The sequence below is a fragment of the Labrus mixtus genome, chromosome 2 (assembly GCF_963584025.1).
Source record: "Labrus mixtus chromosome 2, fLabMix1.1, whole genome shotgun sequence".
NCBI lineage: Eukaryota > Metazoa > Chordata > Actinopteri > Labriformes > Labridae > Labrus > Labrus mixtus.
In genome coordinates this window covers 28,976,834-28,997,434 of record NC_083613.1, presented here as the reverse complement: position 1 = coordinate 28,997,434, position 20,601 = coordinate 28,976,834, and the positions used below count along the sequence as shown (strand labels likewise).

At 42.4% G+C, this 20,601-nt stretch overlaps 2 protein-coding genes across 3 annotated transcripts in view; one reads left to right on the top strand and one right to left on the bottom strand.

Annotated features, from left to right (window-relative positions):
- Positions 1-1,127: 1,127 nt before the first annotated feature.
- On the bottom strand, positions 1,128-18,960 carry keap1b (kelch-like ECH-associated protein 1b). 2 transcript variants are annotated; one of them, XM_061060516.1, is made up of 7 exons: positions 18,818-18,960; positions 13,089-14,224; positions 11,194-11,439; positions 7,541-8,217; positions 5,207-5,412; positions 3,926-4,102; positions 1,128-3,289 (listed from the first exon to the last, which is right to left on the bottom strand). In XM_061060516.1, exons 2-7 carry the CDS (start codon positions 13,392-13,394, stop codon positions 3,030-3,032), a joined length of 1,872 nt encoding a protein of 623 aa, XP_060916499.1. In that variant the 5' UTR covers positions 13,395-14,224; positions 18,818-18,960; the 3' UTR covers positions 1,128-3,029. The 2 variants fall into 2 exon arrangements, with proteins under 2 accessions (XP_060916499.1, XP_060916507.1); XM_061060524.1 differs by lacking the exon at positions 18,818-18,960 and adding an exon at positions 18,759-18,776.
- Positions 2,364-20,601, top strand: part of LOC132991770 (histidine-rich glycoprotein-like) — a 393,411-nt gene continuing 375,173 nt past the window's right edge. Inside the window, exon 1 of the mRNA XM_061060642.1 lies at positions 2,364-2,987. The gene's annotated coding sequence lies outside the window, so the exon portion shown is untranslated. The remainder of the gene's footprint in view (positions 2,988-20,601) is intronic.

The window sequence follows — 20,601 nt, the reverse complement described above, 5'->3', positions numbered from 1 at the left end:
AGACAGTTTGAGTATAAAGTTTTGAAGCAGGATAAAAAGAGAAGCTGTGCCTCATCACTTCACTTCCCCTTACAGCCTACTATATTTAATGTCTCTTTTAACGATTTTATTATTTTTTTTGTAATGCATAGGCTACTAAATATCAAAGGTATAACACTGTATTAATAGAGAATGCTCTTAATATTTGTTTTCAATATCACATCAATCTAAACTCTGCTTTCATTTGTAGACTTTCTAATGACCTTTATTTGTTCCCTCTTGTATCCCATATGTGGTTTCTTCTGTCTCACCATTGGCTGATGCAAAAACTGAATTTCCATACTGAGGCTTAGCAGAGGCTTATCTTATAAAACAAGATGAGATAGAGACTCAGATTCAAAGATAAGAGATTGTGCAAGTCTAATCTAACCTAATCAGTGCTTATCTAATGAGTGGACAGCGATATATTTACTGTTAGGTCATGTGGAAGTTGCCATCTGAATATACGGAAGTTGCCATTTGATTTGAATATACAGACATATAGGCTGAGGAATGACCTGCCGGAGGAGATCAGGGAAGCAAACTCACTGTCTTCTTTTAAAAACTCACTATTTAAGACTATCTATTTATTGATTTTACGGTTGTGTTGTTGTTTTATCTCCATGTGTTATGCTCCATTAACTGTTGCCTATTGGCTTTTAATTGTAGGCTATGTAAAGCGCTATACAAATACATGTATTATTATTATTAGTATTATCTGAAATAGATTTATTTTTTACTAAAAGACTGGATTGCATGTGGATCGTTTTCTAAGTCCATGAGAGAGCTTTCTTTGATTTATAATAATGGTGGCTGGTCAAAGATCATTTCAACTTCACACTTACTGAAGGGAAAAAAAGAAATTGAAACATGCCTAGGCATATTGACATCTACAGATTAGGTTGTAAACACAGACCTGTTCATTTTAACACGATGATAATCCACGCTGCAGTAAGAGGTTGAGGTTTGTTCAGTATGACGGAGCCACAGCTCCATCTAGTGGCAGAGAGGCTTTACTAAAGAAGACATATCCATGGGATTATGGGCTGTAATTATTATAAAAAACTCTACAGATCGGATTTAAACAAAACATTACATGACTTCAACAGCAAAATAAACATATATTTTACTTTATGATGTATTATTGTACAGGGTATTTTTGCTGGAAAAAAAAATGTACAAAGCAGATCTTAAATATTCTAAATTTCATTCCAACTACTGATGGACAAGAAAAAAAAAACAGTCCCTTTCAAAGTGAAACAATTTTTTTTTTGTTTTGTTTTTTACAAACATCCAAAATGAGCATTAACAAGCATTCCTACTTAGTCACAATGCATGCTAGTTATTCAAAAAACACACAACACCAGAGTCCAATTCAATACAAAGCTGATGTCAGTTCAGGGAAACGAGAAAAAAAACCAAAAAAAAAAAAAAGATCCGAAAAAATAAATAAAAAAGTGAGCTCTGAAATTCTGTACAAGACTTCTTAGAATATCAATGTACAAAAACATCACTTAAAAACCATTGTAGCTTAAATTGCTGTTACAAATACACTTCTTTAAGCGAGTTCGTTGTCATTAGCTTACAATATATCTGAACACTAATGCACAAACATGGTCACTTCTGTTTCTGAGGTCTGGAGGAAGAGAGTCAGCTGTAGGTAGGGGTCTGCAGGTTGTGTGAGTGATGAGTGTTTTTGTCAAACACATTCAGTGAGGTTATTTAAATGCTACAGTATTCCCTTTCCTCTAAACACGGTCGAAACCCGTTTAACATCCACTTGGCACCCCAACAAAGCCACGACACAAGACCAGACTTCCTGTTCGCTTCATAAGAGCCAACACTCAATACCTGGCCAACACCTTTACCAAAAACAATAAACATTTCCATGAACCTACCAGTGGGTATTAGTAAAGGACACATTTGTTACTTTCAGGTCCTGATTCTCCTATACCAACACTTGGACTTTGAGCCTCATGCAAAAGAACAATTAGTACTGTGTGGATAGATTTTTATCTCAACTTGATGTAGGAGTGAATCCAAATGTTGCCAAGAGCAAAAGAGAAAGTTGTGAAAGCAACTTGTTTGAATAAGAAAGTGGCCTTTAACAGGGATTACTGCGGCTCTGAATTTCCAAATAATGCAACCTGCTCGTTAACAGGTGGCACTCTAACTTCAAAAACACATCTGTGAAGTTGGTAAATTTGATCTATCTGACTTTTATAAAGAAGTTTCCACTGAATGTTTTTGCATGAGGCCCATCGTCACCCTGAAGCTTTAACTCATGGCTCTCTGGGTTTCCAAGTGTCTCCCCCCCCCCACACTGTCTGTCTGTCTGTCTGTCTGTCTGTGCCGCTCCTTCAGAGCCCCTCAGGTCAATATACTGCTGACGGTAATGCCCACGGGCATTGTAATGGCACTTTGAAATCTACGGCCTATGCTGACAACCGCAATTGATCCATTTTTCCTCCCTGCAGATTTTTACTTCTGCATGGGTTTGCTCTGCAAGTAAAACGAGCCCTTGATGACTCTTAGAGCCAGTAAATGGCCCCACCCCCCTTTTTATTTATTTATTCTGCAGCCCTTTCCTCCCATGGCTCTAACCTGGGAGATGATGCTCCAACTGTGGACGTCAATCTCACAGACTGAGGTCTTTCAAATTTGGCCGAACACCACTTACTAGATACAAATGAACTGATTCATGTCTTGAAAACTTTGCTTTAGATTCTGGTGTCACATGGGATGTACAAGGGCCTTAAATGTGGACATTTAAATTGATTTTTGTCTAGACATTAAAAATCCACACGGCATCTTTCAAATAAAGTGTTTCTGATTTTTTGGAAATTTGCTTTAACTGTGATCCCTAGAATCACTGAGGCATCACGAATGGTCACCTCTGTCTCTAATCATAATGTGAGGGTCTTTAATTTGAATTTGGAAGAACAGAGTGGCGTTCTGATTGCTCATTTGTACACGTGTGTGTGTGTGTGTGTGTGTGTGTATGATGAGCCTCATGAGCTGAAGGACCCGCTGTGCCGCTGACTGTGGTGCGAGCTGAAGCTGGAGTTTAAGGACTGATAGGCTGGTGAGGCGGCTCCGTTTTCCCTTTCAGAACTCTGACACGGCGGCAGTTCTTTCTGGCACGGCTCCATGGTAACGGCTACGCCCACGCCGCTTCGCCCTGAAGTCATGTGAGTGACCTCAGACCAGGTGTCGTTCTCTGGGTCGTAGCACTCCACGCTGTCCAGGAACGTGGTGCCATCATAACCTCCTGCAAACACAACATTTTGTCCAATTAGTATATTTGAATAAAAGAGGATGACAACCATTAAACACTGAACTCTTGTGACATTGTGGCTCTCATGATGGACTACAAAAAAAATAGCAAAACAACATCTTCTTTATAACCGGTAATCAAAAACCGCATTAACACTTTTTGCTTGCATTACCCACAATGCAACTAGATGGTCGTGCTGAACGGATCCCAGTTCATAATGCATTTAATCCATGGAACAATGTATCATCACTGTGTAATATAAAACAGCTTCATCTTTTCAGAGTAGCAGAGAGAACTCCCATGATTCACCGCCAGCCTCAGCGTCATGTTTTGTTATTGTTTTGATCGAGAGCCCCCTGGAATTTACACGATGTGCATTTAAATGATGCAGCTTTCTATATTACAGCCTGCAGCACTCTTTTCATTTAAAGAGCTTTTTAAAAATCAGAGCTTTGCTTCATCAGAATGCTTTTATTATTAGAAAAGTGACTTATATTTATAAGTCTGTACTGCCATACAACGTAATGAACTAAATGGAGTATGTGTCTAAATGTAAATGTGTTATTATACATGACTTCAGCTTGCTGCTGTAACTCTTAATAGTCAGTTTTCAGCCGTCCTACCACTTACCCAGCACATAAATACGTCCATGTAGTGCAGTGACTCCCAGAGCACTGCGCCTGTGCCTCATGGAGGCAGCAGAGCTCCACGTATCCGTCTCCACATCATAGCGCTCCACTGTGTTCAGCTGGTTGGTCCCGTCGTAGCCGCCCATCACAAAGATGTGGTTTCCCAGTGAGCAGACGCCTACACGAGATCAAACATTAGTTTATACAAGTCTTAGATGACTTTAATGTGAGCTGGAGCAGAACATCCTGAAAGCACATAAACAAGCATTGAGTGACTGAATGGTGCAGTAACCATTCATGTTACACTCTAGATCAGAGGCTCTCAACTGGTGGGTCGGGACCCAAAAGTGGGTCTCGGAGCTGTTTTCAGTAGGTCGTGAAGATGTGTCTGTAAGAAAAACTGTGGCTAAAAGTCTGTGAAGTTCTTTTTTAACAAGATTGTTTCTTTGTTCTATCACACTTTGTACCGTCTGAGGTCCAAACTAAACATTTTTCCCTTCAATAAATCTGGTTGATTGACAAATATCGGGTTGCCATTTTTCATGAAGGAGTTGGCGGTGGATCCTGCGGTTCGACCGGATACTCAACAGAATAATTAAAGATGAATTGTTAACTGTTTTAATAGCTTTGTTAGGCTGCTGTTGAGGCAAAAACTGTGTTTTAGTAGAATTATATCAATCATTGACATTTAAAAACTGTCAAAATATAATTTGTACTGAGTTTAATGAATCATTAATCGATAGGATTTACATTTTGCTTAAGAAATAAGAGTCTGTTCAGATGATTTAAATTACTTATTGAACCACTTTGTGGTGTTCCACAGGGCACAACGTGGGATGAGATTCTAGACATTAATGTTTCAGTTATAGAGAATGAGTCTTAACCATTTAAATCCTGCATTTCATCTCATTGATTTAATTAGAGGGACAGTTAAAGCAGCTGTAAAACGTCTGCCTCGTGTGGAGGGATACACTGATACATGAGGTGAACATCAGTATCAGCCACAATCGACCCGGTTCACAGCCAATCAGCCAATCAGCAAATAACGTGGAACTGTTGCCAGTAGTTGATGTTTACCTGTTGTCTTGCATCAATTTAATGCATGCACGCTAATACACCTAACTGCTGGCTTAGAGAAGTTTTTTTTTTATTGGGCAGAAGAATTTAAATGAATCTAATCACAGCTCATTTTAAAAACTGACACCAAGAACGACAAAGAAGTAATGAAGAAAACATTGGTATCAGAACCGACAATCAGCAAAGTTGTTTTTTATACCCTTACCTGCTCCAGAGCGCACGGTGTTCATGGGGGCCATGGTCTTCCATTCGTCCCTCTCCGGGTTGTAACACTCACAGGAGCTGAGCCGGTTGGCGCCGTCGAAACCCCCGACAGCGTAAAGCAGCCGGTTGATGACAGCCACTCCCACACCGATACGGCGTGTCAACATAGGAGCTACCAAGTGCCACTGGTCCTTTTCTGGATCATACCTGTAGAGAACAGAATAATGAAGGGGTGATTATTTTATATTTTAAAGGATCTATTTCACTTTTTTTTTTTTTTCTCATTTTAAGAAAATCAAAACTAAAGTTTCAAGGTTTTGATGAGAAGGTGTCAATGATGAGCAGTCTCCACTATCACCAATTTCATCCCTCTCTGTGCAGACAACCAAGTTATAAGAAGGAGTAAATAACACAACTCCGTTATAGCATCCCATCCACTAACATGTCTAAAGCCTGTCTCAGACTGCAGGATAATCGAGCTGAAACATCCTTCTAAACCATTGCAAGGTCCTCGCCGACTCGGAGCCGATCATCTGCCCAGATTATCTGGTAGTGTGAGCTGAATAAAGATCCAATCTTAATGTCCCCGATCTGTTCGGAGATTGTTGGGGACGCCCCGATTTATTTAAAACATGTTTGATATTAAGAATTTAAAATCTTTTTTTTTTTTTTAAGATTTATTTTTGCCTTTATTGTAGAGATAGGACAGCGGATAGAGTCGTAAATCAGAGAGAGAGAGAGAGAGTAGGGAATGACATGCGGGAAAGGAGCCACAGGTCAGATTCAAACCCGGGCCGCCCGCTTGAGGGACTACAGCCTTCATACATGGGGCGCCCTCTCTAACCACTGCGCCACCAGAATTTAAAACCTTGACGATTACGTCATGAAAGGATCTTGCAGAAGTCATGTGTGACTTCAATAACCACGAGAGAGACGAGGGAGGACGGTAATAAGTGTGACGGTAGTGTCGACCGGCAGCAGGACGCAACCCACACAGGTGCGCTGGACAACTGTAATGCATTTGACCGTTACAACCTGACCTCCAGCTCACACTGAAGAATTTACAATCCATGTTGTCCACGTCACTCAAAACTTGTTTATACATTTTTTGAAGTTTTGTCCTCTCTGCACAAAACATTTTAATCGCAGATTTAACCGCCGGTTAAACCTCCACTGTTTAAGTGAGGTCAGGTGAGGTGGCGCGTACCTCCGTCTGGCACAATAACCTTTATGAAATCCTGTAGTTTGTGCTGTGCTAAGATGTTCATATCTTGTAGTGTGAGCACGTGTTGAGATCATGGAGAAGAATATCTGTTAGGATTCTCCCTAAAGTGTGTGACGCTACCCGAATTAAAAAGCAGGAAGGATCTTAAAACTCCCGCAGTGTGCGCCAGGCTCAAGAGATCCTGTTACTGGGAATTTAATTATTGTTATTTTGGTCACCTTTCTAACATCTGCATCCTGTGACAGTGCGACACTGATAAGTCACATCTCTGCTCGTGAGTCATTACATCAGTATTCAGGCCGGTTAGGTTTGGTTAATATTTGTCTGAGCTTCTGTCTGCGTCACCAGAGGACCAAAGTCAGAGTTAGGGTAAATCTTCAACCTTAAATCCTGATAATTTACATAATATGCTGTAGTTCAGATGACCTGTCAGGTTAAAGATTGAGCCAGGACCCCTCGTTTAGGTGGGTTTGACACGTGCCTTCACAGCAGGACAAATACATGTGATGAGGCTTTTTTCATTCATTTGAATTGACCTTTTGTTAGCCGACTCTCAGAGCCTGTCCTAAAGAAGATGTATAAACTAATAAAACATTTTCCACCTGATGAGTAAGGAAGGTTGTGATACTAGAGCCACAGAGAACAATCATCACTTGATTTACTGCTCTGACACAAAAAAAGAAAATCTTCCGTGTTGAAGCTTTTCTGTGTGCCAAAAATATATTACAGGAAGTGGAACAAAACCTTTTAGTTTCCAGGAAGTTACCTGATTCCTGCTCTTGGTTTATTCATTGGCTAAATAAAGTAAACAGACCAGCCTGTATATAAATATTCCCAGGACACAGAGCACACTCTGCCAAAGCGCAGAAACACAGACGTATTGACAGTCAAATAAATCTCAATTCATTCAGATTTAAAACAACCCGACATAAATCAAAGCAAACCTACATCGCTTTTAGAGTAGGACTTCCTGTCGCTTGTTAAGGACATTATCTGGAGTGAATCAGGCTGCAGTAACTCGCGATTCATTTGTCAGCACAATGGATTGGCTTGAGTCTCTTCAGGGAAATTGTTTAAGATTAAATGAAAACTGAAACTCCCTCTGCTCACCTTTCAACACTGTTGTGATGAATGCATCCATGTGAGCCGCCAACGGCATATATCATGCCGTCGATGACACCCACTCCGATTCGGTTCCTGGGAACGCTCATGGGCGCACATGGCAGCCAGCAGTTGTTCATGGGGTTGTAGCAGTCCAGTGCGTTTGAGTCCATGTTGCCGTCAGGCGCGTTGTTTCTTCCTCCGACGGCGTAGAAAAGCCCGCTGATCACACTGGCTGCCAGGCCGCTGCGGGGAACCTGCAGGTCAGCCAGCCTCACCCAGGCTCCTGTGCAGGGGTTGTACGCCTCCAGGTAGCTGAGAGATTGGCGGAAATAACCCCCCGCTGTGTAGATGAGCTGTGGCACCTTGGGTGTTCGGCAGGAAATGACTTTGGTGGGTTTGTGGAGGGTGAGGTCCTGGAAGATCTGGGCCAGGTAGTCTTTACACTGGGGGTCCCAGTCCAGAGACTGGAGCTGGGCCTGCAGGAAGTTGGGTGTGAGGGAATGGCAGCGGACAGCCTGAAGTAAGGCCTGGACGTACGGTCGCCGGTTCTCCCGGTCGTAGCGCACCCAGGCCACGCATGCCTGGAAGACCTCGGACTCACAGCGTACGTTGAGCTCGTCGCGGCTGATCAGAGTGACCAGCTGGCAGTGGGACAAGTTGAAGAACTCCTCCTGGGTCGCCACCTACAGACAAGGAGCACGAATTAGACAACCTTTTAAAATCCTAGATGTGCCTAGAGTGGATCAATCAGTAAAAATACATGCATACAAACGTAAACTAGACTAAAAAATATACAAAAGAATTAGCCAAATGGGGCGCTGATGGCCTAGCGGTTAGGTCGCGCTCCATCTATGGAGGGTACAGTCCTACAAGCAGGCGGCCCGGGTTCAAGTCAGACCTGTGGCTCTCTTTCCCGCATGTTATTTCTACTCTCTCTCCTGATTTCCTTCTCTATCCACTGTCCTATCAAACAGAGGGAAAAAAATAAAATCTTGTCATTGAAAACCGTTTGGATTCAAGAGTGTGACTTAAAAAATGAGGTGTTGGTATGAACACATAGCAGCTACTGTCATCAGGGTGTGAATGGGTAGGTGTGACATGCGGTGTAAAAGTGCTTTGAGTAGACAGAAGACCAAAGAAACCTACAAGCTCAAGTCCCTTTACCATGAAGAACTTGTCCACAATCTAAAATTAACATTCATACTGTACACTTAATACTTTGTGCAGCACGTAAGCTGGAACCAGTATTTCCTGTTAATATTAATATTGTTTTTATTGTATTTTTTTTTACATGTTATAAACATTGAGTGATCTCTAAAATACAAAGTAGATGCCATGCATACAGCTTTTTAATCTTCTTAACAAAACTATCTGTACTATACAATAACATCTGTTCTATCTGTAACACTTGAAAACACAGAGACAATAGTATTTATCATATTCAGTTTCCCAGAATCAAGCAGAACATCCTGAGGCCGGAGGAAACACATTTTAGACCGTTATTCTTCATATTGTTCCAGAGTTACTTTTGATCAATAAGTGAATAATTAACTAAACACTTCAGCGCCATGACAACGGCTGTGATATCTTTTTGATCAAAAATTAACCATACCGTCATTAAACAGTAACCGAAAGCAAGTTTAACGACGCAGAGTCAAGTAAATAAAATGTCTGTGTGTCACTGTGAATATTAAACACTGAGATTACTCATGAGACAGCACCGAGACAACGCTTCAGACTTTAACGCACTGAACAATAAGAACGTCTGACTTTGTGCCTCCACAGTCTCATTTCATTTTTAGCTTAAATCATGGAGGCATGTTTGGCAAATTCACAAACATTAAAATGTTCCTTTTAAGTAGAAAACTACAAAATGTCTAAAAGGGCTTCAAGTAAACAGACGACTCGTGACTTTCACTACATTTGGAAATAACTGAGCAGCTGATGGGTGACACACCTGTGACTCCCTGAGATGACAAATCTGTCGGTTTGTTATCGATCAGTTCATCAGGGCTCACGGTCATTAAGGAGCACCGTTTCATTCCTTTTTGTGCCTCTAACGCTGTTCTCTTCTTCAGAGGAGGAGAAGCTCAGAGCACAGGTAAACTCTCATCATGACTCATGACTGGCGTTCATCAGTCATCACAGAAATGCCCGGGCTTGTTGTGAGCAGGCCTGAAGCGGAAAAAAAGTCAACCAGCAGAAACCACAAAGGAACAAGTGAAACAGTGTTTTCACTCACAGCGTGCCGTGAAACACGTTCAACACAACTCCCCCGTTACGACAATGACTTAATGCTTAGTTCTAATAGAAGAGTTTGGATTCTTTCTGAAGTTATGATCAGTGAAGATACATTAATTTAAAATAATCTTTGGGGTGAGCTTTATGTGTGAACGCATACAGACAAAATTTACAACCCGACTTTTTTCCTGCCCGCCCGAATAAAATGTCTCTGCCATGTCTCGTGAGCTGATGTGCGAACGCAGCAGGAAAAGAATCAGAAGATTTGACTGAGGGCGTGTGGGCGGGGGTGATGGTGAGCAGGCACGTGCACGAAGCAGCCTCACACTGTTTCCTGCTCTCTAGTATGATCTTTTCAACTCGCTCGCTGATACCGTGAATATGTCCCAGTTACACTCAACACTGACATAAAGGCAAAACACTCTCGGCATAGAGTCGGACTCCGTCTCCCTCTCGCCCGTCCAGACAGAGAAAAGTTCATAATGTGACGGACATACGTTAGTAAGATACCCAGGAAGATTTCAGGAGCAGGCTCTCCGACATCTTCTTGACATTTCCAGGAGTGTTTGTGTGGAAACTAAACGATTGACAAACAATTGCATTTTTTCTATTCGCAATTAATCAAAAAATGTCAAAAGTTTATTGAGATTAATCACATTATTAATCGCTTGTTTGAAATTCCATTATTTTTGCATTTAAAAATAAAAAATAGTCATGCTTTTATTTTGAATTTTTGCATTGTGATAACCTGAGTACTTTATTTGCTGTTTTAACTCAACCCTGCTTTTATTTTGAAATAAAATTAGGACCTTCTAGTAGATGGAAGGTTACGACATCAACTTAAAAACAGAAAAAGAAACGTGTTAACTGAATGGAAAAAAACGGCTCAAAGGAACGGTAACAAAGTGAAATGTGTGATGTCATCAGGTGGTTATCACTTGAAGTTTTTAAAGTGAAATGAGGCGCAGTGTCATCCTATTCCATCACCATGACTACAGGGACAAAAAAGCATGCAATTACTCGTGATTCAAATATTTTTTGCTGCTCAAACTTTCATAATGAGCGTTCACCGTCTTCAGGTGAATTAATGGTTGTTATTTTTGAAGAAGATGTGAGGTGTCCCTGCGTCATGTCTCACAGCTAGAACAGCCGCTAAAGGGTTTCATAAATATTCACAGAAAACTCGACAGCTTCTGAGTAACGATAACACAGCACTTAGAGCCGGCAGCTAGCCAAGCTCCATCTCCTGCTTAGGACTTTTTAAAAACAGATTATTGGGAGAGTATGGCCTAAAATCGGTGATAGACTTATCGCTCTCTATCTCTCTGCAGATCTCACATCCGTTTCTCTGCCGTCACACATCAAATGAAAAAAAAAATCACCAAACCAAACAAGATGGGTCAACAATGCTTCCTCACCTGGCTGAAGTTCATGTAGATGTACTCGCGGGCCTTCTGGTGCAGCTCTGTGCAACCGATCTGCTCAGCGAAGTTGGCGATGCCGATGGCGTTGCTGGGGTCGAGCTGCGTGACGAGGAAATCGCAGCAGGCCTTGACCACGCTGTCTATCTGGTACATGACGGCGCCGTTCATCACGTGAATCACACACTTCTCTCCCACGGAAATGCTGGCCGTGTAGGCGAACTCTATCAGTCGGTCCATGACCTGAGTGAGCGAGGTGAGGGAGGCGGGGACGAAGAGAAAAGAACACATCAGAAAAAAGTTTATGGAAGAGAAAAGAGAAGGAGAAGCTTCAGTCATTTAATCTGCGGCTAACTATTGTTGCTTTTTGAAATTCAGCGCTACAAAAATCTCTCGTATTAACCTTAATATGAGAGCCCGACCGATTAATGGGCCAGTGGATGATATCGGCCGATACTCGCACATAAAGTGACTATCTGTATCGACTGAAATGCACCGATATTACTCGATTTATTCACCAGTCAAAAAGCATTTCGATTGAGTTTCATTGAATTACTCCAGCAGTTCTCTTTCTGGCTTTCACCAGCAGAGGGCGCTATATGGATTACAACAAGCATCATCACTCTGCAGAGTGTCGAGCAGTGATGTACACGAGCTGTTACTTTCCAGTTGAGTGACCATCTTATCTACGTTATATATCTTTTTCCACAAGTGTTTGATAACCTAATTTAAAGGGCTCAATGCAATAAATCTATTTTTACAGATCGAATATAGATCTAAGAAAGATATCGGCTGATATATCGGTTTCTGATTTTTTTTCTCCCCAATATCGATATTGGTATCGGCCTCAAAAATCCCACATCGGTCGGGCCTAACTTAATGTCATATGTTAACCCGATGCTCATGTTTCAACGCCATTGTTTGTCTTTTTATTGTGAAAACATTTTTACACAGTCACAGTAAAAAAAAGTCTGCACCCCGCGCTCATATGCAAGATCACATAGCTGAGCTGTCTCCTGTCAGGCTGCTCGTGGAAGAGTCAAACATGCGGGGCGGCAGCAGAGAAGGTTATTACACAACATTTCCCAGGTCTATGTCAAAGGTGGTTTCATTGAGCAGTCATGACCAGAGCAGAAAGCTTTGGAGAAAATGACCCCCCCCCCTCCCCCTAACCCTCTCCCCAAAAAAAGTCCCAATGTGTCCCCGTTTCCTTTAAATGAGAACTACCTGCATTGAATAAACCCGTCCATGTGCTCTTCAGAAGCCACATGTTGTTTAAACACGACGAGGTGTTTAATAAGAGCCACGCCGTGTTTATTAGGCAGCACTTGCCTCAGTGGCATTTATTAGTCGCCTGTAGGTGTTACATAATGATCTCTGCTGCCCTGTTGTTTCCTCAGTCTATTACATATTAACTGTAATCACCCTATCAGGGATGAAGCAGAGCCTCCTCTTCTTGCTCTGATCTTCACTGCTGTCGGTTTGGGTAAAACTCTTAACCCAGCTTCAATTTTCTTATTTCTCTATTTTCTTATTACATTTGACTTCTATAATATCGTTTTCATCTAATTTCCTCGGGATGACATCAGAAAATATTTTGTATCTGTAATGATAATCCATCTTCTTTCGTCTGTACTCAAGGGGACGAGGGCGCCCGATGCCGCCTGCAACACCCCAGCCGTGGAAGAAAAGGAGCGAGCGGGAAACCTCGCTCCGATTGATGGCGACCCTCAGACAAGGCTGGCTGAAGAACCAGAAAAGTTCCACCAGTTTTGCTTTTTGTTTGTTGTTTATTTTTTCTGTAATATATTTAAAAACCCTGTGGTCGTAAATCATGGCGTCTCCAATGTACGGAAACATTAAAACACCTTTGACGACAACATCTGACTCACCCTGGGATGTATCCCCTCGATGGGCACCAGCTCCATACCGCACTCCTTCAGGCCGTTGGTGAACATGGCCCTGAAGACCGGGGACGAGGAGGCCAGCACCACCTTGTGAGCCACGAAGTCCACCGCCTCCAGGTCTTTGTAGCGCACACGCAGCGTGACGTCGCACAGCTGCCGCTCCAGACGCAGCTCGTTCATGATGGCGAATGCGGCCGCCGTGTGACTCTCTAACGTGTAGCTGAAGACACGGTGGCCGTTGCGCGTGGACGGAGTCACCAGCGCTTTGCATTCTGTCAGGCACTCTGTCATTTCCTTCCCGTACTCCTCCTTCTCTCTCTCCTCCTCAAGAACAGCGGGCAGTGGTACGGGGCATCCTTGCACCAGACGCAGGCATGGGTGAAAGTTAGAGAAGAGGTTTGTGTGTGCGTGTGTGGTTTGAGTCAACCTTTATAAGGATTCCCTCGCTCCGTTCAGTGCTTTTGTCCAGCCATGTTGCTCATTATGGCATCGCTAGAGAAACTCTCCTTGAGCAGGCAGTTTTGGCGGGTTCCACGTTGTCATTTTGTAGTTCCAACATAATGAAAATGCCTGTTTTCCAAAGTCTGCCGTCGTCAAAGGATTAACATGGTAGAAAAAGGTTTAAGAAAAAGACTTGAAGTAGTATTTTTAAAATGTCAGTGCCGTCAACAGAAGTGTGTTTTTCTGACAAAGTAACGGTCTCTTTTGCTAGGCAATCATCTTAGTGGAGTTTTTTTTTTTTTAAATTGCAGAAAAGTTCTAAATGAAGCAGCTCATCAGAAAACACATTTGACGATGAGCCTGAACGCTTGCCAGCTTCATCAGTGTTGTTTTCTAGAGGGCTACACTTCTGCTGAGTGCAGCAGAGTTCGATTCTATTGGTGAGGCAGTAAAAAAAAAAAGATGGTTGAATCTAAAAGGAAGAAAAAAGAAAAACAAAACAGGGTCAAGTGCCACAAGTGTCATAAGTGTAACATGGAGCTCTGAGGAATGGAGAGGGGCGGGGGTGGGGTGGGGGGGGGGTGTTGCTTTCCTCGGAGACGCCTTCCTCAAGGTTGCCCAGTTAAGGAATTTGTTTGCACCGCTGTGTTTACCAGGAAGCTCTTTGGGTCAGCTGACAACTGGAGGAAAAAAAAAAGAGAGAGAGAGAGAGTTAGAGACACAGTGGTCACATACTTAAAGCTAAGTTTGTCAAATTTCTCCGTACTACAATACTTTTCAATAACATCTATATATAACGACTATTTGAATGATTAACTGTGATTAAAAGTATCAAAACTTTTTAACCAAATGCAGATCTTCAGTCATGTTTTAACCCAAAGCTGCAATGAGAGAGCGAGAGCAGAGCAGGTCAACAAATACTGATGTTTCTCAAGTTCATTTTAAATCTCAGAAAGTTGAAAAAGAGCAGAGGAGTTGGCCCCACCTAAATTGCACAAATATATTGGCAACGTTGGAATGCTTTTGTGTAATTGTGCAGGATATTGCGTGAAGTTTGAGGGTAAATCAAAACAAAGACATGACCCAATATTGTGCGTCTAGGACTTTCTGTTTGCTTGATATTGCAACAGGTGTCAATACTGTTTGAATAGTACGAGTGTCAAAGTTTAAAATTCTCTACTACAAACACATCATGACGTACAGGTCCCAAACCCTGCAGACAAATGCTTTGTCACACGTCCAGTTCTTTAGACTTGCACAACAAAAGCTTATCTATGCGATGATACGCCGTGTTCTCGCCGTCACCATGCCCTCCACACCCAGAGTGAACGCTTCCTGGTGCAGGTCATCGGGTCAAGGCTTTCCAGTTCTCATAATGAGTGACGGTGCTACTTTGAGTTACAGATGTCCCTCTCTAACACAGGAAATGTAACTTAACAAACAAGACAGGGATGTATGTGCACCGTGAAAAAAAAAGAAGAAGATATGACTAATAATGGACAAATGAGAAACGTGTAGATTGAATCAAGTGAGTAAGGAATGTGGCTGTGACGATACCAGAGCTTTAAACTTTTAAATTCTAGTAAAACACAAATCAAATTTCAGATACCATGGCAACAAGAATACAAGTTTGAGGCACCCACTATGGAAAATGTTGTTTTTAATTAGCATTAAAAAATAAAAAATTAGGCAAACTACCTCACACTGTAATTTGCACAAAAACATCAGAAACTTCTCACATTTGTGCAAATAAGACGGAGCCATCTGTCTTACGCTGGTGTTTACATATATGACATCAAATCTGAAGTTTCTAGTTTTCAGAATTTCGACGGCATCGTTCATTTAAAAATAGCGGCGACTGTATCATTTTAAAAACACGCGGTATCGCACATATCAAACACTTCATAACGACTTCAGTGATTATGTTTGTTTTGAAGGATGATGGCGTAACTGAAATCAGTCTTGAACTTGGCTGAGGTTTTTTTTAATTTTTTTTTACTCCGTCCTCTGACCAGTCCAGAAGAAGGCTGCAGCAGAGGGAACGGTTTGTGCAGCGAAACTTCTAGCACATACACAATTTAAAGGAAATGCAGGAAGAAAAAACTCCCACTTGAGGAATTCCCCTGCAGCCGCTGACAAAACAAGCGGGAGGACGGCTATGACGATTGACCTGATGACACATGCTTGTGTTGTTTTAAATGATGTTAAATGTAACACAACGACTCATTTTGGTCGTCCGTGTTTACAGATGAAGAGCCGCTTGCGAGTGACATACAGTACAAAGAGCAGTCAGTAGTAGCCAGTTGTCCATCTGCGGTTCTTCAGTCTGGAAGAGTTACTCAGCAAACAACAGAGTTATATAACGCAGCACCCATAGGCTGTGTGCACGTAGAAATGATTACCTGGAGGCGAGATAAGAGGACGCAGCACACATGGCACATTATACGACCTTACTGTTCCACGTGTTGGAAGTAAGTGGCCTCATTTTTAATCAGTGAATTAAAACAAACCAATTCTTTATTAACGTCTGAGTATCGTTTTATCAACAGACGGCAGCACGTCAACGGTTACCAGTGAACTCCTCATGAAGGCAGTCAGCCAGCAGTTAATCCCGCTGTAATATGAAACAGAGTCAATTTCTGTTTACTGCTGTGCTTTTCTCTCTCCACGTTTCTGGGTAAAATAGTTTCGCAGGAGAACATATTGCTCAATCGGGAGAGGCAGGACAGAAAAGCTGCTCGCTGACAAACAGGCTCCTTGACTCGTGTGTGCAGCTGCCGCACAGCTCGGGTCATTCATGTTTCAAGTAGACACGGACACAGCTTCAGGTATGACGGGGAGGAGGGATTCACTTAGACACCTGAGCAGGAGTTCCCCCGTTTGAATGCAAAGTCGAACAAGTTTTTAAAAGTACCCAAAAGATATAAGAGGAAAAAAATAATTTGGCCTACAGAAAGTGAATCGTTTTATTAAGTTCGAGCAAAATCTCCAAATGTTGCTTCTTAAATACCGATGCCCTGCTTCCCTTTGTAATGTATGATAATAAAGCTTCTTTCTTTGGATCGGGCTTGACGGATATGACTGTCAGCACGGTGGAGTGACACTTTTGTTTGTCAGTGGCATATTGTGTAAATGCAAATAGTCGAATATTTCACCAAAACCCAAAATAGTAAGACATGTCCAATAACACGAAGCACATTGTCGGCCATCCTGGATTTCCGCTGCAAATGTATTATGTCATGTCTTGCCCTTACAGCGTTCTGCTCCCGGGGTAAACTGAAGAGGAAGACTACATCTGTGTTAATCAAGCTTGCATGCGCCTTGTAATACGCAATTGCGAAATGATGGGGCAAAGTCATTGCACCAATGACCCCAACGACAGAGATAGTGACAGAGGTACGAGTTGGAAATATGTCACGTTAGAGCTGCGACGGCGAGCAGCCCCTGTGTGTGTGTGTGTGTGTGTGTGTGTGTGCACGCCTGAGTTCTGGAGCTCGCGGCGTGTGTTTCGACGCCCTGCCTCTAGTGATCCTTTTGGAGTTCCATAGTGACGTCACAGATGCAATGTGGAAGTGCAAGGGCGTTATGACGGCGCTGATGTAGAACTGCAGTCTGTAAGCGGAGCACCTTCTCCATAATCCAAACATATTTCCAAATAGAATATTTACTATTTGCACCTCAGGGTCGAGGTCAATCACATTTTCTGCTTTTCTCCTCTCAAAGCCTTCATGCTACATAACCGTGCCGTCGCCACCAAGTTGATACCCAACCTCCGTACTCTGAGAGTAGCTGGCGGATATCTGGTCTCTATATCCAGGGCTGCATCTGATAGCTCAAATGTTTGAGTGCCGAGTATGGATGTCCTCTACATGTTTAGTCTGCGACAACAATTCAAACGCAATTCACTGTGCAGTCCAAATTGAGATGTCCTTCTCTTGGAAATGTAGCTACATGTCGATGCATCACATCTGGCTCCAATGTGTTAATAACACTACATCAGCCAATCAACATCTGCATCTGCGACTGAAAAAAAACAACCTTCACTCGTCGAGGCGTCTACAGATTGTTTTTTCCCTCTATCGATCGAAAAAATATCGCAATTTTGTTAAATCGACGTGAACCTCTTCACATTTATTTCTGGTGGTCTAAAACTAACTTTACAAAACGAGAAAGCAACAAATTCTCACAATTGAGGAGCTGGAAACGAAGAAGACAATATCTGGGATGTTACTTGAAACATGATGATTATATAAGGACGCGGCAAAGCTCATTTCCTTTTGTTGAAATAAATTGCATACTTGCATATCAGTGCTTTTAACATCCTGTAATTTAAACAATCTGCAGACAATCCTTCATACAACTCTAAATGGACTACACAGAAGAGTAACTGCATGTAGAGCTAACTTCTGAATGGTGACACCGACAGTATATGACGAAGCAAACAAGCATCCTCTCTCGCACAGTGTTGAGCGAGGATACAAAGTGAAGTACTCCTCTGCAGGACCTTCAAAGACCCCTGATGGACCCCCCGCACCTCAGCTTGAGAACCACGGGTCAGCACTGCAGTAGTTGTGCTGCAACATCAACCGTAGTAATTCTTAACTTACAAACACGAAGAGTAAAATGTGAACAAACAAATAGTGGAGTTGAACTCGCTCCATGGCATTTTTTTTTTTTTTTTTTTTTTTGTTGGCACGCATCTCTCCTCAGTGAGTCATCCTGAACTCTTCACCGAGCAAACAGTGGAACTGGCTGTACCAAAACATGACCCAGAAGTGAAGCCAGTCCTTACATAAACCCAGATGGAATTAGATTTCCGCGCCATCTCCTCAACATTAACAGCTTTCACACACACACACACACACACACACAAAGCACTGTTTCCACTTCGGCTGCAATCACTAATGTTCATCATGTCTGCGCTTGTTTTGATCAACAATTATCCTTGCACGCTCGCAACATTAGTGAAGCAGATGATAACGCTGTTTGGTTTCGCGAGAGTTTCCCGACGAGTGTTTCGCATGAAAAACATCCGGAGAAAAGGATAATAACAAGTTAAAACGTTTTCGGAAATAGAGCTGACAGCAAAACAGTCTCCTAATAATAGACAGTAGCGTAACCACCGCGAGCCGAACCGAGCACAGAAACGGCAACAAAGCGCTACATAAACACACTCCTGCAGATAGCCTGCCGCTCGCTCTTTCATCTACTCACGTCGTAGTTGTTCCTTAAGATTAATCTGAGTGTAAATCTGCAATAAAAAAGACACTCACGTAGTCTAGTTCAATTCCTCCATCTCGCTGTGCCGAGCTGTGCGCCACATAGGAAGGAGGAGGAGAGGGGGGGGGGGGGAAAGCTGTAACTCACCGTGACTAAGCATTGTACCGGCCTCTTATCGCTTTCACAATAAAAGCCCCGCTCAACAGCCACGAGCCCGCCTCCGTTGACGCTGAGTGGCGGCGACAGACGTATTCGCTGGGCGTGCTTTTATTGTGAAGGGGGTCCTCGGAGTGTAGGAAAGCAATTGTTGGCGGCGTGCCAAAAACTGTAGCGCTAACGTCAATCAAATCTGATACTGAGGATGGAAACACCACAAACATGCTAATCATGTCATGTGTGGCCACTCCACTTTTTTTTTTTTTTATGAGTTGAAGTTGCCAGGCAAGCCTCTAGGCTACGTAAATGAAAATTGTATGATGACAAATGTATTTTAAAGTAAACACTCAGTTACTCCAGCCTAACTAATTAATGCCTCTTGGGGCAATTAGTTTGGAGCAGAAAACATAAATAAAGACACGGTGACGTACAGACAGCATATTACACAAGATATCTAAAATATGGATTAGGACCTGGAATGAGATAACATTGGGATGTTCGAATATACAATATATTATATAAAATTGATTAAATGCTTTTTGTGTAATGAACGACACAGTGCTCAAGAAATACGTCACCCCCCAAATCCTACAAAAAGGGCTCCACTTTGGTTTGCTTTGCTCGTCTTGCTTGTCAAATCTCCACCCCCCCCCCCCCCCCCCGCCCCTCCTAAAAAAAATAGTCTTTTTAATTGTGACTAGCTTCTTCATTACATTGAGTACAGTAAGCCTTCTGTCGCAGCTCGAGAGAAAAATGCTTGCTCCAGAAAGGTGTTGACACACAAGTTTTTTTTTGGAAAACACGTTTTAGGTCACAGCACACTTTACTAGGCCTATAGGAAACAAACACAAGGTGGCGCCAGAAGCAAACTATTAGACTGTTGCACTGGCGGCACAAACTCTTTCCCCTCGTTTAGTCACTGACTCAAAATGCATGTCATGACTTTGAGTCATGCAGAAATAGGCCCTACACTTCCTTTAATTCTATGTATGCATTCCAATAAAATTAAGTTTTGTTGAACCCTATAGCCAAATTTCACATCTGAGTCAAATATTAACTCTACAGAAATTACATCTTGGCTGCCTCAGGGTCAACGTGACAAACAGTCATGAAAAATCAGATATGACAAGCGTTGAATCAGCACCAAACACTAATTCCCTGACTGAGCAGTGACTCTGCCCTCGCTCCATGCAGTTCCAGTCAGAAGAATTGGGTGGGGTTAGCCTCAGGGCAGAAAAACGAACACTCCTAGACAAGTTTAATCATCTGCCAGCTCCACAGACTGCTATACAATCACTTTTGGAAATTATTATCATGATGTACATCCCACTACTCTGAATTTTGCCTTTGTTCTGCTGTAGCACAGAGCCATGTGCACATCTGTGTTTACAAGCCTAACTGTCCTTTCTGGGCATGACAGATGACCTCTACGACCTCTACCTGTCTACTTTGTTGTAAAAAAAAAAGAAAAAAGAAACAGCAGCAGGAAGGAAGCAGGGGTCCAGGACATTTCCTTGATCTTATGACCTGTGAGTGCTGGTGTACTTTTGGATGCGTCCAACATCTGGAGAAACACCTGCTTCCATACAAATCATATCAAAGGTACATCCCTGTGTCATGTGGTTTCTTTAACTGTGGATAAGTTTATGTCTTTGGGTCACTGAGGGTCAAAGCAAAACTG